Source organism: Lampetra planeri, chromosome 36, assembly GCF_965212315.1.
Source record: "Lampetra planeri chromosome 36, kcLamPlan1.2.h2, whole genome shotgun sequence".
Taxonomy (NCBI): Eukaryota; Metazoa; Chordata; class Hyperoartia; order Petromyzontiformes; family Petromyzontidae; genus Lampetra; species Lampetra planeri.
This window is the reverse complement of record NC_136142.1, coordinates 9,333,996-9,351,216: the sequence shown is the minus strand read 5'-3', so window position 1 is coordinate 9,351,216 and position 17,221 is coordinate 9,333,996. Positions and strand designations below refer to the sequence as shown.

At 59.3% G+C, this 17,221-nt stretch overlaps 2 protein-coding genes across 2 annotated transcripts in view; both read left to right on the top strand.

The window, feature by feature from the left end:
• LOC144730774 (uncharacterized) overlaps positions 1-15,752 on the top strand; it is an 18,823-nt gene extending 3,071 nt beyond the window's left edge. Inside the window, 9 exon segments of the mRNA XM_078611519.1 lie at positions 5,007-5,398; positions 5,956-6,192; positions 6,669-6,930; positions 6,932-7,719; positions 8,929-9,107; positions 9,514-9,687; positions 10,061-10,191; positions 10,760-10,897; positions 11,068-15,752. Of these exon segments, the coding sequence (XP_078467645.1) occupies positions 5,007-5,398; positions 5,956-6,192; positions 6,669-6,930; positions 6,932-7,719; positions 8,929-9,107; positions 9,514-9,687; positions 10,061-10,191; positions 10,760-10,897; positions 11,068-11,484 (2,718 nt within the window). The 3' untranslated portion in view covers positions 11,485-15,752.
• Positions 15,753-16,757: 1,005 nt separating this feature from the next.
• Positions 16,758-17,221, top strand: part of LOC144730625 (tumor protein p73-like) — a 46,752-nt gene continuing 46,288 nt past the window's right edge. Inside the window, exons 1-2 of the mRNA XM_078611273.1 lie at positions 16,758-16,847; positions 17,135-17,205. Coding sequence (XP_078467399.1) covers positions 16,758-16,847; positions 17,135-17,205 — 161 coding nt within the window. The remainder of the gene's footprint in view (positions 16,848-17,134; positions 17,206-17,221) is intronic.

Genomic DNA, 17,221 nt, shown 5'->3' with positions numbered 1-17,221 from the left:
TTTTTTTGTTTAAACTTTGGCTTTTTAAATACTTTGCCAACGAAAAAATGTGGAGCGTGCCCGCCTCGCTCGTGGCGGATAACGTCAAGTCCCCCTGAGCGAGTCCCGCTTGCCTTGCCGCGGTTGATAAACATCCCCGCGGTTGATACATCCCCGCAATATTAACTAGGGCGGGTGATGATGGGAAGGGGAGGAGGCAACCTGCTGGGATCCGAACCGCGATAGCGGAGCCCCTACGCACGCAAAGTCGCGCCACCACCGCTCATCGTTTTGGATGTTTTGGTGGTGGTGGTGACGGGGCAGGGAGGCTGAGAGGTGCGGGCGGGTGGGGAGCCCCCCCCCCCCCGAATTATCTTCGCCACAGTGGGGGGGGGGGGTGACGATTGCAGAGCTGCGTTATAGATAGATTCGGTACCCACCCCTCGCACACTACGCATAGCACGCGTACCGCATACCACACACACACACGTACCACATTCTGCACACCACACGATGCACAGGCTATATACTACTGGACATAACACACGCACACACGTACCACACACGCACAGTACACACACACACTACTCACGCACTATACACACACTCGCACTACTCAGGCCACACACACACGACACTCACCCCACACACTCACCCCCCACACACACGACACTCACCCCACACACACGACACTCACCCCACACTCACCCCACACTCACCCCACACCTACCCCACACCTACCCCACACCTCACACACACCCCCACACACACACACCACTCACCCCACACACACACACACACACCCCCACACACCCCCCCCCACACACACACCCCCACACACACGACACTCACCCCACACACACCCCACACTCAACTCACACTCACCTCACACCTACCCCACACCTCACACACACCCCCACACACCACTCACCCCACACACACCCCCACACACACACACCACTCACCCCACACACACACCCCACACACACCCCCCCCCCACACACACACCCCCACACACACGACACTCACCCCACACACACCCCACACTCACCCCACACCTCACACACACACCCACACACACACACCACTCACCCCACACACACACCCCCACAGACACACACCACTCACACCACTCACACCACACACACCACTCAAACCACTCACAACTCAAACCACACACACACCACTCAAACCCACACACACCACTCATACCACTCACACAACACTCAAAACCACACACACACACCACTCACACCACTCAAACCACACACACCACACACACCACTCACACAACTCAAACCACACACACACCACTCACACCACTCAAACCACACACACCTCACACACCCCACACCTCACACACACACACACCCCTACAGACACACCACTCACTCCACACACACGTGTGTAACGCGACACGAGCTCTTCCTCGTGCCAGGTCACGCTGCCACCACAAGGAGGAGTGGGGAGGCTTGTTTGTGGGGTGTGGGGGGGGGTAGCGTTATTTGTTTGTGTGTTTAGGGTATGGGTGGCTGTGTGACAGGGTATGTGTGTGTGTGTGGCTGAGTTAGTACGTGTGTATGTGTGGGGAGGAGCAGTAGCATAGCAGTGTAGCGCACTGCGCTATGAACCCAGCGACCCGAGTTAGATTTCTGCTCACGGTCAACACCAGCGACGATTATCTAAACCGATCCTGGGCCTCCCCAAGGTCGACTCAGCCCCAAATGAGTGCCTGGTGCGATGTGTAAACATCGTCACGAGGGAGACAAAGGCGGCCGGGCGTGGTGCTGGCCGCCCACTCCTCGTGTGCAGTGCCGGGAGCTGCTTAATAAACTTTATAATTTGATGAAACTGAAACGAGAGATCAGGATCTATGTTCAAACTTGGCTCCCAGGGGTTTGTGGTGTACAAGTCTTTTCAAGGCGGTTATTACTAAACCCATTTCACACGTACTGGCACACAGATATACTGACACATCAAGCACACACAGGAACACACCACAAACACACTAACACACCACACACACACATACTATCCCAACCACACACTGCCAGACTCAACATTCACGGCTAACATCAGCGAAGAATATCTGAACTGGGCCTGGGCCTCCCCCTAGGTCGACTCAACCATAAACGAGTAATCAGTACCTCCGGTGCGCTGTGAAAACATCGGCGCCGGGCATGGTTTCTTTTTTCTCCACAAATTATCCATATGCGAAAGCGAGACCGCAAATTACTCTCCTGGGGTTTATACGCAGCAGAAGCAGCAGCAGCAGCAGCAAGCATCGCCTCCTGCTGGCAAGAGGCTCATGCCGCAGGCCACTCTTACAAATTGAGACTCCTGTTCTCCTGGGTTCCCCCCTCCTCTGAAGAGCTTCTTCTCACCTGCTAACGCGAAATCAACTTGAACATTCAATTGGGTGATTGCTTATAACAGCACTTGCCCCAAACAGCCTGTGTGAGGGCTGGCTACACAGGGCAAGTGGGGGGGGGGACTTTTGTCACTTGTATACGGGTAGCCGTAGGCCAGGTACATACACACAGGTGATCCCCAACGTATCCCCCCCTCCTCCTCCTCCTCTCCCCCAACGTGACTCCTTAATGAGTGTCTTTAATGAGCAATATGCTGTGCGGCTTGGCAAGAACATCGTGTTCCCTGTGACTCTCTCTCTCCCTGGGGGGTGTTGGCGAGCACCTATTAAGGCGTGTGGAGGGGAGGGACGCGGGGAAGTTGGAGGGGGGGGGGTCAGACGCGTGCCTGGCCGCTTTTGTCTCCCCGGTAATTGATGATGAGTTGGTTTTTTCCGGCCTTGCAGCAACGGCCCAGCCACCATCGCTCCCATCCGCATCATCGGAATCGTCACTCGTCAACGCGAACTTCACAGCCGACCTTGCCTCCTATCCCCGAGCCACTACCATCATCAGCACCAACATCATCATCATCGGCATCACCAATAGCACCATCATCATCGCCACCATTCCAATCGTCACCACTGTCTTCAACATCGGCCATGCACACAGCGCCGACGCCCAACAATACCACGGCTGCGACGTCACGCTACTGGTCGCCCACCAATTGTTAATTACTCTCGTGTTGGTGGTGGTGGTGACACAGTGGTGCTGATGACACGGTGATGCCGATTACCCAACGCCGATGAAGGCGCCCGAGACTCGCCACGCGCTCTGCACTCACGGTTGAACTCCAATAAAGATCTCCGCGTTTCCCCCCCTCCGTGCCTCTGCCCTCAATGTTGTCTAAAGTTAGCTCCCGGTGTGGTCTCGCGAAAGAGAGATGGGCGGGGTCAGGGGTGACGGGGCTAAAGGTGGCACCGACAAGTCAGGGCTGACCTTGCGTGGCCAGGGGTAATATTGAAAGGTCATGGGGTTACGAGAGGTCAGGGGTCATATTGAGAGGTCAGGGGGTCAGGGGTGATGCTAAGAGGTCAGGGGTGATGTTGAGAGGTCAGAGGTGATGTTAAGAGGTCAGGGGTGACACTAAGAGGTCAGGGGTGACACTAATGGGTTAGGGGTCATGTTGAAAGGTCGGGTGATGTTGAGAAGTCAGAGGTTATGTTAAGAGGTCAGAGGTGATGTTAAGATGTCAGGGGTGACACTAATGGGTTAGGGGTGATGTTGATAGGTCAGAGGTGATGTTAAGAGGCCAGGGGTGACACTAATGGGTTAGGGGTCATGTTGAGAGGTCAGGGGTGATGTTGATAGGTCAGAGGTGATGTTAAGAGGTCAGGGGTGACACTAATGGGTTAGGGGTCATGTTGAGAGGTGAGGGGTGACATTAAGAGGTCAGGGGTGACAGGTCAGGCCTTGGGGCAAATGTGAGATGTAGGGGTTGCGGTTATGGTTGTAAGTTGGTGTTCTGGGGGCTCGGGTTTGAGCTCGATCTACGCAGGCAATGTCAAGAGTGGGTGAGCTACTCCCTCTAGTGGTAGTGATGAGTTAGTGTCACACTCGTGTTGGCAGTTGGCGCGCGTGGGGAGTGTTGTGGTGGAGAACGCAATGAACCCAGCCCCCCGAGTTTGATTCCCACTCACGGCCAACACCAGTGACGAATGTCTGAACCGGTCCTGGGCCTCCGCTAGACCGACCCCCAGCCTCGAGTGAAGGCCGCGGCGAGTCGAGCCTTCCAGCAGCGCGCAAGTTGACGCCAGCCAGGGGAGAGTGCGGGGGGTTCCATGCCGTGCTGATCCCCGTGCTGCAGCACCCCCCCCCCCCCGCAGGCTCTGGGTTTGACTGCCAAGGGGAGGGGTTGGGTGGGGGTGCGGGGGGGGTATGTAATCTGGCAAATTCCTTGCACTGTGGCCCATACCCAACCGCATTGCGTTGCCACTGTGGTGTGTGGTTGGCGCGTGGCCCTACGAACCTGGCGACCCGAGCTCTATTCCCGCTCGCGGTCAACATCGGTGACGAACATCTAGGCCTCCCTTGGGTCGACTCAGCCTCTCAAACGGGAACCCGATGCGATGGGTGAACATCGCCACCCGGGAGACAAAGGCGGTCGTGCGCGGTTGCTGGCCACCCAACCCCCTCTTGTGCCGTGCCGGCCTTCACAGGTGCCGCTCGCTAACAGCACTTGCCCCAACAGTCTGTTAAGGCTACACGGGGGGATATTTTTTGACGTGTGTGTGGTGGACGTGTGTGGAGCGGGTATAGGTGTGGTGTGATTGGGGGGTGTAGTGGTTGGCACATTTTGCCCCAATGCCCGGCGAGCCCGAGTTCGATTCCGGGCCACGGCCAACATCGGTGGCTCCTGGGCCTGCCCTCTCGGCCGTAAGCGAGTGCCTGGCGTAGCAACTAAACACGGCAAATGGCTGATCCCACCACTGGCCAACACCACCGCTCCCCCCCAATATGTTTGACGTGCCAGCCTGAATAGGCGCTCGCTAACAGCACTTTCCGCAGCAGCCTGTGTGGGTGTACATCCCTGCCCAGTGTCCGTGTCTAACGGCGTGCATCGCTGTGCGTGTGTCCGTGCGTGCCTGTACCTGCCCCCCCCCCCCTCCAACCCCACAGTATTCGGACTTTCCCCCCCCCCCATCCCAGCTCCCTTGCCTTCTCGTTGCCGCTTTCCCGCCCCCTCGGCGGCCACTTGCAATGGCGTTGCGACGCGGTTGCCCCGGCGACGGAGGAGAAGTCGGTTTCTGCGGCGACAGAGGAGGCTTCCTCGGCGACGGCGGGGACCCGAGCGGTTTTCGCAGCGACGTCAGCGGCGTCGTCAGCGGCGGCATCGGCGGCGGCGTCAGCGGTGGTGCGGGGCCAGAAAGCGTGCGGGAGTTCACGCAGCACGCGCGCGACGTGCTGCGCAACCTGCGAGAGCTGCGCGCGCGCTGCGCCCTCACCGACGTCACGCTGCGCGCCGGCGGGCGAGACTTCCCCGCTCACAGCGCCGTGCTCGCCGCGTGCAGGTACGGGAGGGGAGGGGCGCGGGGGGGGGGGGTCACGGTACGGGAGGGGAGGGTGGGCGCGGGGGGGGGGGTCACGGTACGGGAGGGGAGGGTGGGCGGGGGGAGGCAGGGGTCACGGCACAGGGGTGGGAGGGGGGGTACGGGAATGTCACTGTGGGTGAGAGGGGGGTTAAGGGGGGCATGGAAGGGAGGCACAGGTACAAGGGGGTGGTGGGGGGCAGTACTAGAGTTGAGGGGGGGGGGGGCAGTTGAAGTTTGTTTATTCGAATGGGTGAGGGTAGAGCCATCAACAAAGGCAAAGATCCCCGTGTAGCCTTCACAGACTATTGGGCCAAGTGCTGTTAGCGAGTAGCACCTATGAAGGCTGGCAAGGTACACGAGGGGGGGGTGGGTGGCCAGCACCATGCCACCACCATCATCACCGTCACCACCACCGCTGCAATCGCCATGAGAATGGGCGACGACCGCTGACCCCCATGCCCTGTATCTCTCTTCTCGCCCCCCCCCCCCCCCTCCGCCACCGTCGCTGCTTTTCCCGGCACGCGCACGTGCCGCAGCGGGTTCTTCTACAGCGTGCTGGCGGAGTCACGCGGCCCTGCCGGCTTTGGCGGCGGCGGCGGCGTGAGGGTGTTGCCCTTGCCCGGCGTGGACCCGTGCGGCCTCGAGGTGCTGCTGGACTTCATGTACACGTCGCGCCTGCCGCTCTCCCTCGACTCCGTGCTCGGCGTCATGGCCGCCGCGCGCTACCTGCACATGGAGCACGTGGTGCGCACCTGCGAGGCCTTCCTCGACAGGTGAGGGGGGGGAGAGCGTTGAGAGAGCGCGAGTGTTGAGAAGGAGTGCGTGTGTTGAGAGAGTGTTGAGAGCGAGTGTTGAGAAGGAGTGCGTGTGTTGAGAGAGTGTTGAGAGCGAGAGAATGAGAGAGCGAGTGTGTGGACAGAGAGCGAGTTTGAGGGAGTGAGGGAGAGAGTGAGGAAGAGAGTGAGGGAGAGATTTAGGGAGAGAGATTTAGGGAGAGAGAGTTAGGGAAAGAGTGCGAGAGAGAGAGAGAGTGAGAGTTGAGGAGAGAGAGTGAGGGAGAGAGTTAGGGAGAGAGAGTTAGGGAGAGAGAGAGTGAGGGAGAGAGTTAGGGAGAGAGAGTTAGGGAGAGAGTGCGAGAGAGAGAGTGAGAGTTAAGGAGAGAGACATCCATCTTGCTGACACCTGACACCCGCGTGTCCCCGTGGTGTCCCCGTGGTGTCCCCGTGGTGTCCCCGTGGTGTCCGCACAGTCCCCAAGCTCTGCCGGAACGTCTCCGCAATCTGGACCCCAACTTCCACGGCTCGTTCCCCCCGACGCTGCTGTGCGGCATAAACCCGGGGCTCCCCCTGGGGGGCCCCCTCGCTCCCCCGCCGCTGTTCCTCCGGGGCCCCCCGTCCCCACCGCCCCAGCAGCCGCAGCAGCCGCAGCAGCCGCAGCAGCAGCAGCAGCCGCAGCAGCAGCAGCAGCACCCCCTGGGCCCGCCCCCTCGCTTCACTTTCCCGGACCCCCCTCCTCCCGCCGCGCCCCGCCGCTGGGCCTCCGCCCCGGCCCCTGCCGCCGCCGCCGCAGACCCCCGCGAGCCCCTCCGGGGGAGGCCCCGCGGCCGAGGGGCCCTCGGAGGGGGCGGGGCCCCCCGGCGCCCCCTCGGCCCGCCGGGAGTCGGAGCCGAGCAGCCCTCCTGACAGCCACCGGGAGGTGGCCCCCCCCGGCGGCGGCCAGGTCAAGTCCTGCAACTGGAAGAAGCGTCGGTTCCTCGTGCAGACGACGTCCACCTCGTCCACATCGTCCTCCCCGCCGTCCTCCCCCTCCTCCTCCTCGTCATCGTCGCCCACTTCGGACAGCGGTGCGGGCGGCGGGGACGCCTGCCCCCCCACCCCCCCCGCGACCGTTGCCGCAGTGGCGCCCTCCACTCCGCCCACCCGGCTCTCGCCGGCGCCGGAGGCCAAGGTGATGACCACGCTGTCTCCCGTGACGCCGCGCGGGAGGGACGGGAGGGACGGGAGGGACGGGAGGGACGGGAGGGACGGGAGGGACGACGGGGCCCCCCCGGCTTTGTTCCCCTGGGACTTGGGCTCCATCGTCGCCAGCGCCGTGGCCCAGCCACCGCCTCGCCCCTCCTCCTCTACCGCCGCCTCCTCCTCTTCGCCGACGCCGCCACGCGCCACCTGCGTTGCCGCGTTCGACATGATGAAGCTGGAGGGGGGTTCGGAGGCCAGGGGGCCGGCGGGCGAGTGGGGGCCACCGCCGCCGTCGTCGTCGTCGGCGGCGGCGCTCACGCACTTCAAGCAGTTGGTGGACAGGTGCGTGGGGCGGCGTCGTCACCTTGACCCCCCCCCCCCCCCCCCAGTGCCACGTCTCCCCCTCCACCTTATCACCCCAGCGTCTCCCCGTGGTCGCGTGGATTTTTCTCCCGAGTCCTCCGGTTTTTCCCTCCACATTTCGAGTCAACGTGGTGCGTCTAGAGATGATTTGGCCGCTACAAATGTCCGCGTGATAAGCCACTTCGTAGGGCTATCATTCGTGATGGCCAGGCCGTTCCTGAAAAAGAGCCACACAGACCTTACAAGGTTAATAAATACCTGTGTCTTTGTTTGCGTTTCTCCCTTGTGATGGCACTTTGTAGCATGAATGTTGAGATTTATACGGGCATGGGGTGACCAATAAGGTCTGAATTGATAATTGTTTTTTTACCCTTCTATCTGCCAACAAAACTGACACCTTTTTTTATGAGGAGTCATGTTTGCATAGACCACAATACCTGCAGTCATAATGCAAACAAAAAACGTAATGTATGCACTGTCCTTGAAGTTGATTGGTCCACACCCGAGACAGCTTTCCTTAGAGCCTAGTCTCACATGGGTTGGACCAGATGACGCCAAAAGGCGCACTAATACGGTAGGGCACTGATAAGGGGTTGACAGGTATGTAAAAAAATGTATATATATAATATATATCATTCTCTTGATGACGATCGCTTGTGTTGTGATCAAAACGTCGTATTTTTTACACACTTTTAACTCGCTCTGTCTGTTGTTGTATCCTCAAATCTTGTAACTCAATTTTTACCCACTTCCAAATGTGGTATCGAATGCAAACTTGGTATACTTATGTCACACTGATGACAATACTATATTCTATCATAAAAAATAAAATAAAAATATTTTTAAACATTATTTTTTATACGTTATGTTTCGGCTTGGGTCTAATTGTCCACGCTCAACTGACGTTGGCTGTAATTGGCCACGGTCCCTTACGTTGTGGCAAGCTTCAGGGCCACTACCTGGAGTCGTGGAGTTCTGCCATTACTAGCACATTTCATAAAAGCGTGTTTTTAAAAAAGTTTTTTAAATATTACTTATTTGTTATTTTCTTTGAACCTGGCTACGTGAATTTACCGAAAGACCCAAATAATATGAATTCCTGCAGTCACGAAAGATTTCAACATATAATATTTAGTTAATGGGAGGAGTGGCCGTGTTAACGAGCGCGGCGTTCCCGTGGCGACACAGGCTCAAGGAGGAATCGGGGGGTTTCAAGCGGCCCGAACTCGGCCTCCCCGTGGCCCACGGCGCCGACAGCCCCCCGCCACGCGGTGACGGCCACGCCGCCTCTCCCGGCATCGCCGGCTCACCGGGACTGGCCGGGTCGCCCGGCCTGACGAGCTCGCCAAGCCACGACGGACCGCACGGTGAGAAGGGGAGCGAGCGAGACGGGGAATCTGATCACGATTCGGGGTCACGATTCCTCACTCGCACGGAGACCCACAGACACACACGGGGACCCACAGACTCACACAGACACCCACAGATACACACGGAGACCCACAGACACACACACAGACCCACAGACACACACAGAGACCCACAGACACACAGACACACACAGAGACCCACAGACACACAGAGACCCACATACACACACAGAGACCCATATACTAAGAGACCCACATACTCATATACTCGGAGACCGGCAGGCTCACGCAGACAGACCCACGTACTCGGAGACCCGTAGGCCCACACACAAGAGACCCGTAGACTCGTACTGAGGCCGGCAAGCCTTACACGTGTGTGTCCACCCCCTCCTCCCGCGTGTAGACCCCACGTGCGTGCGCGCGTGCGGCGCGTGCGGCCTGGGCTTTCCCGAAGAGGGCGCCCTGCGGCGCCACATCGCTCGCATCCACGCCGACGACAAGCCCTACAAGTGCGACACCTGCCACGCCGCCTTCCGCTACAAGGGCAACCTCTCCAGCCACCGCACCGTGCACTCCGGTGGGCACCTAGCCTGGCACGGCGACCGCCACTGTACACTCACGCGGGCACCTAGCCTGGCACGGCGACCGCCACTGTACACTCACGTGGGCACCTAGCCTGGCACGGCGACCGCCACTGTACACTCACGTGGGCACCTAGCCTGGCACGGCGACCGCAACAATGCACTCATTCACGCGGGCACGTAGCCTGGCACCGAGATAACAAAGGCACTATACACTCACTCGCTTGGGCGGGCACCTATCCCGGCACCTAGCCTGGCACCGGTCCAGCCACTCGTACGTGTGCGGGCGAACACCTAGCCTGGCAGTCGCCGCCCCGGGCGTGAGTGTGACCCTGGCTGTGACCCCGTGCCCCGGTGATGACCCAGCAGGAGAGAAGCCCTACCGCTGCACGGTGTGCGGGGCGCAGTTCAACCGGCCGGCCAATCTCAAGACGCACACGCGCATCCACTCGGGGGAGAAGCCCTACAAGTGTGACACCTGCGGGGCCTGCTTCGTCCAGGTGAGGCACGCACGCACGCACTCGCTCAACCGCACTCACCTAATATGCACTCGCTCACCCGCACTCACTCACCCACACTCGCTCACCCGCACTCGCTCGCCCACACTCGCTCACCCACACTCGCTCATCCGCACTCGCTCACCCGCACTCGCTCACCCGCACTCGCTCACCCGCACTCGCTCACTCACCCACACTCACCCTCACTCACCCGCACTCACTCACCCACACTCGCTCACCCACACTCACTCACCCACACTCGCTGACCCACACTCACTCACCCACACTCACTCACCCACACTCGCTCACCCGCACTCACTCACCCGCAATCACCTGACCACGCACTCGCCCCAACTCACCTGCTGCGACTGAAGCTGTTGACCCCGACACAGCCGGTTGCGACAGCATCGCCTGATACCCCTGTTGCGATGAGACACTCTGGACACACCAGATTTTAGCCACAGCAGCGGGGACAATTGTCTAAAGCATCGCACCTGCGTGCTTGTGCTGGTGGTGGTGCAGGTGGTTCACCTGCGCGCTTGTTGTCGTGGTTGTCGTGGCGGTTGTGCAGGTTGCTCACCTGCGGGCCCACGTGCTCATCCACACGGGGGAGAAGCCGTACCCGTGCGAGACGTGCGGGACGCGCTTCCGCCACCTGCAGACGCTCAAGAGTCACATCCGCATCCACACGGGAGAGAAGCCCTATCACGTGGGTCCCAGCACACTCGCCACCGTGCCCGCCACACTCGCCACAACACTCGTTGCGCTATACTCGCCGCACCGCACGCGCTCGCGCACATCCATTCAAGCTCACGCGCACGCTCGCTCGCTCATTGGCTCGCCCACTCGCTCACTCGTCCGTGCGTGTGCGTGTGGCAGTGCGAGTCGTGTGACCTGCACTTCCGCCACAAGAGCCAGCTGCGCCTGCACCTGCGCCAGAAGCACGGTGCCATCACAAACACCAAGGTCAAGTACCAGGTGCTGGACGCGCCCGAGGGCGGCGCGGGGCTCGCCGGCGAGGGGCCCGCCGGCGCCGACATCGGCGCCACGGGCGACGCGGGCCGCCCCGTGCCGGCGGCTCGCGGCCCCGAAGCAGGGCCCGCGGCGGGGGCCCCCCGCCAGAGCCCTGACACGGAGCCCCCGGCGGCACCCCTCGGGTTCCCGCGCAAGCGCAGCTCCAGCGGCGGCGGCGCCACCTCGTCGGACGACGACGATTCCGGACTCTCGATGAACGGGGACCCGGAGTCGCCCGTGGCCGGAGCCGGGAGGGCGCCGTGCGGCCTGCGCTGGGTTTAGCCGGGCCTACGCCGGGCCTACGCCGGGCCCACGCCGGGCCTACGCCGGGCCCACGCCGGGCCCACGCCGGGCCCGTCTGGCCCGGTCTAAGCCGCGCCTGGACGGGTTCGTCCCTCTTTCGCCCAGCCGGCTCGCCCATCGGCCTTCGTCCGACGAGGACTTGGCGAGGCTTCGCCCACGGATTCTTGCTGCTCCCCTCCCCTCTCCCTCCCGACCCCGAGCCCCCCCCCCCCACCACCGTTGGTACGAGTTGGACTCCCGGTGAAGGACACGTTTCAGTGTTGGGGGAGCCGGTGGCGGTGGAGCCGACGTTGGTGGTGGGGCTGGGGGGGGGGGGGCTACGTGCACCTTAAGAGCCCGCGGTGGGGTCCGGGTTCGGCTCCGGGCCCAGCCCTCCCGTGGTGGTGGTCGTCATCTCGGTTTGTGTTTTTGGTCTTCGTGGAATTATCGGGAGACGGCCGCGGCGCGGCGCCGACCCTGCAGGAGATGCCGCGCCTCTCCAGTTCCGACGACGTTCGACGACGACGTCGCCGCCGGCCGTCTCGATACAGACGACGACGCCGCAACATCGGCAGAGTCTACGCCGACCGACCGCGACGCTCGCGGCGTTGAACGTCAACAATGGCGGTAACGGCAGCGTCAAGAGCTGCGTCGACCTTGGGTCGAATTATTCGCCTGAACTTTGGTGTCATCAGCAGTAGCAGCCGCCGCAGCAGCACGATGCAATGATCGGTGACAAATCGGTCCTCATCACGGCAAACCCTGCCGATGCTCCGTGTGGTGGTGGTTCCAGTCGCATTGCCGACCGGATACGAGAACACACGGGTACACGCGCAGGTGTTCACACACGCATACAGGCACACGCAGCATTACGCACACACACGTAGACCGAGATACACAGGAACGCACACAAGTTGGTGCAGACATACACAGGTACACACGGAAACACAAACGTCCGCGTAAAAGTGCCAATGCCGCTGGCACGTGGTTGGATGCCGTTGGCCCGGTGTTGGGGCCGACATTCCACACTTGCTTGGGGGGTAGGCCAAGTTACGCAGGCACAGCGCGCGGGAACACGCGTGTTGGCCGGGACACATCACATGCACAGGTGTACGCTCTCAGATGTGCACCCAAAGACGTGCGGAGTCAAAAGCGCAGACAGATGCACGGCTACACACAGGTGGGCAGACAAGATCACGCACAGGTAGGCACGGGTACAGACACTCGCACGCCGCCCGCACGTGCAGGTGGACGCGGGCAGTGGACAGGTGGGAACGGGTGGAGACCACCTGTCCACCGCCAGCGTCGTCCTGCCTGTGTAGCTACGCAGTAGCAGCGTTCAAAGTTTCTGCTTTTGAGCGGCAGCAATCAAATCCGCACGGGGATCCAGATTCTCACCCCAACTCATCCCGACTCTACACACAGCCTCGACTTTACCCCTGGCTCTAGACTCTACCCATGACTGTACCCCTGGCTTTCGACTCTACACATTGCCTCAATTCTACCCCTGGCTCTCAACTCTACACACAGCCTCGACTCTACCCCTGGCTCTAGACTCTACCCCTGGCTCTATACTCTACCCATGACTCTTCCCCTGGCTTTCGACTCTACACATTGCCTCAACTCTACCCCTCGCTCTCAACTCTACACACAGCCTCGACTCTACCCCTGGTTCTAGACTCTGCTCATGACTCTACTGATGACGCTAGACACTAACCCTGAGCCTAGACAAGGTCCGTAAGAGAAGGCCGATCTGTATTAACACCTTTGATACCAGCCTCTCAGCATTTCCCTTTTCTGCTTTTACCAAAATTCCTAATCTCTCCCAGTAATTAAGCCAACAACAAAACTAATTCAAATGGTAATCATTGTTACTTCATAATAATTCCGACAACAAAGAGACGGCTTAAAAGCTACAAGAACCACAGACGCGACAATTAATCGAAGCAGCATAAACATGTAAAATGGCGGCCATGTCGCGTGGCCCCTGCGTTGCCTAGCAACAAGGGGCGGCTATTGTATTTAAGTGAGGTAAATGTTATAAATGTTGTCGTTATAAGATACCTTATTCTATTACACAGATATCTATGAATACTATGTATGTGTTGTGAACGCGAGCCAGATTCGCGTGAGGCGAGAGTTTTGGACACGTAAACCACTGTTGGCGCTTTGGCGGGAAAACGAGACGAGAGCCATAGAGGCGCGTGCGGCGGGGCACGTGTGTGTGTGTGTACACGTGTGTGTGTGTGTGTACACGTGCGTGTGTACACTTGTGTATGTTTACTCGTATGTATACGCGCGCTTGTGAAAATATCTGTGTTGTACATCCGTGTGGGCAGTGGCTATGGCACCGCGCCACGAACCCGACGACTCAAGTTCGATTCCCGCTCACGGCCAACACCAGTGACGATTATCTGTCCGTCGGAAACGGTCCTAGGTCGACTCAGCCTTAAAGGAGTACCTGGTGCGACGGTGTGTAAAACATCAGCACCGGGGAGACAAAGGCGGCCGGGCGCGGTGCTGGCCACCCACCCCTCATAGGTGCACTGTGCCAGCCTTCATGCTAACAGCACTTGCCCCAACAGTCCGAGAAAGACTGCAAGGGGGATCTTTGTCCTTCTGTACACCCGTGTACGTGTGTGTTTACAAGTGTGTACGCAGGTGTACGTGTGTGTGTGTGTGTTTCCCGCCTGTGGCGTTTGTGTGTGCACCATTCGTGTAAACGTGTTTCGGTGAGACTATGTCTGTGTACGTGTGTGTTTGTCAGTGTGTGTGTATTTGTGCACTCGCTAAAAGCACTTGCAAGACTAAATGCGTGTACACATCAGTACACGCGTGTATGTCAAAGCGTGACTGAATCTGCGTGCGCGTGTGTTACCTGTCAGTATACTGTGCGTGTCTGTGCACATGCATTTGATGGTGAATTGTACGTACACGTGTACACACAACGCGCGTGCACGTGTGCATTGCGCGTGTGTGTGTACACGCGCGTGTGTGTACACGCGCGTGTGTGTGTACACGCGCGTATGTGTGTGTACACGTGCGTGTGTGTGTGTACACGTGTCTCCGCTCCCGTGACATGTAGACACTGCCGACGCGAGCACACGCGTGCCTTAATGATGACGACGGTGATGGTGGTGATGGTGGTGATTGTGATGATTGTGATGGCGATGGTGGCGATGGTGGTGATGGTGGCGGTGGTGATGGTGGCGATGGTGGCGGTGGTGATGGCGATGGTGGTGATGGTGGTGGTGGCAATGGTGGTGATGGAGCCCAGCTCTTAAGACAATGGGACCTGCTTTTGCCTTTCAGTCTGTGTGGCCAAGCTGTATTCGTGTGTGTATGTGGATTTACGTGTGTGTGTGTGCGTACGCATGTCAATGTCTTTGTGCGTCTTTTGGAGGTGGGGGGGGGGAGCGGTGGCGCATCGGTTGGCACACTGCACTAGGAGCCTAGCTCAACTGGGTTCATTCCCCGGCCATGGCATAAGTGGCGTCTAGAACTGCCCTGGACCTCCGCTCTAGGTCGACTCAGCCTTAAATGAGCGCCCGTTGCGGAGCGTGTAAAAACATCAGCACTATGTGAGACAGGCGGCCGGGCGGGGTGTGGTGCTGGCCACGCTACCACCTCTCCCCCCCCCCCCCCCTCTCTAGGTGCGCCTTGCCGGCCTTAATAGGTGCTCGCTAACAGCACGTGCCGCCCCTCAAGCAGTCTGTAAGGCTACACGGGGTGTGTGTGTGTGGCGTGTGTTGAGTGTTTGTTGTGAAGGAAGGGGTGGGGGGGGGTTGTTTTTGCTTATTGGTTATAAATGTAAATATTTTGCCAAAAAGAAAACAAAAGAACTTAAGGTGGTGACGATGAGGAGAGGCGTTAATTGAGTTCAACAAACGGGGGGGTATGTGGGGGATAAAATATATAAACTCAATAGCAAAATCTATTTTTGTGTAAAAAACTAAATAAAGTATATATATGATGATGGTGATGATGACGACGACGATGATGGTAATGATGGTGGTCGCGGTGATGATTGTGAATGGTGGTGGTGATGCTGATGATGGGTGGGAGTTGTGGTGACGTCCTCGGTTGAACCGCTGCTATTTGCTGTCGCCGCTTCTGCCGATCTCCCCCCCCCCTCCTGCTCCTCTTCCCGTGCCGTCCTCCCTGCAGCAGCAGCCTCCTGCCTGCTCCCTCTCCCCTCTAAACCCAGACGAGCGCCCCATTTCAGTAACATGGCATCTATGAAATAAAAAAAACTCGGAAAATCTCCACCCGTCGCTCCGCGTCGTTCTTGTCAGGACAGCCTCGGCCATGCTGTGTCGGTAAAACCCTGCACCACCCGACACGGCTCGGCAACGTTAGTGGTACGAGCATTTGCCGGCGCGCCGATTGCGATGTTTCCCCCCCCCCCCCCTATCGCCCACCACCACACCTCCCGATTAGAGCGGATGGCTACGTACGGCGCGAAAGAAGTTCACTGCACATCCGTACAAGTACAGGAACCTCAAAACGAGATCTTGTGGGATGCCACCATGTCAACAGCCATCAGCCGGCACAAGGTGTAGGAGGTCGGAGGAACAGTCTGTGACTTTCTAGATGGGTCTTTGGCCGTGTCGGGTGGCGGGAGGCCTTCTAAACGACGTAGCTTTGTCAAGATAACAATTACGTAAGTGGCCTCGCCCTGTAGACCCAATTGTGAACCGTAATCTTGGTTACTAAATTGTTCGAGTCAAGTGACCCGGTCTCGAGACTTTGTTCACGAGAGGTGAGTGCGCGTGGCCCATGCCACGGGCCAGGTTCGCCAGGTCACGCGCCAGGTTAGCCGTGCCACAGGTCAGGTTCACCAGGCCACGCGCCAGGTTCGCCAGGCCAGGTTAGCCAGGCCAGGGGCCAGGTTAGCCGGGGTCAAGTACCTCGCACGCTGGCCCATGGTGTGGCCCTTACAAGATCAGTCGGCCTCGTCTATCACCGATGCCTTTTAGCACGGCTACGCTTTAGATCACGGTGACCCTGAGCAGCTTATAACCGACCAGGGTCGGAATTTTTCTTCTCGACTGCTCAAGGAGGTCTGTGACCTCGGCAGGAAGAAAATGCGTACCTCGCCCTACCACCCTAAAACCGATGGAATGGTGGAGCGCTTAAATCGCACCCTCGCGTCCATTCTGTGCCACCAGGTGAACGCGACCCGGTCGGACTGGGATCTGTTTATTCGGGCCGCCCTCGCCGCATATAGGTTGGCCCCTCACACCTCAACTGGGTGTTCACCCTTCTACTTGATGTACGGGAGGGAGCCCGAACCACCGATGCACGTGCAAGTGGGCCTGTGCTCGTCTAAAACGGGATCCGCCGTGCCCGCCTCGATGAAGGTCACGCTTGACAGATTGCGTGAAGCGGTGGATAAATTGGCCAACCGACAAGCGGCTAACGAGCGCTTGCAGAAACACCAGGGATCTGGGCTTCCGTGGAGGAAGGGGGACAAAGCTTGGCTACATTGCCCCCAGGTGCCCATTGGGACGTCCCCTAAATTACATCGCCCCTTGGCAGGGCCCCGTTGAGGTCGTGGAGGTCCGCCGGCCACAGTGCGTGCGCATCCGAGTCGGTCACCGTCACTGGATCCATCTCGGTTGAAAAGACGTGTTGCCTTGTCCCGCAGATTCATCCCCAAATCCGGAGCGGCCGGTGCCTGATGCGTCCGACGAGCTGGGCCGTCCTGGCCGGGATGCGGTGCAGCACGAGCTCT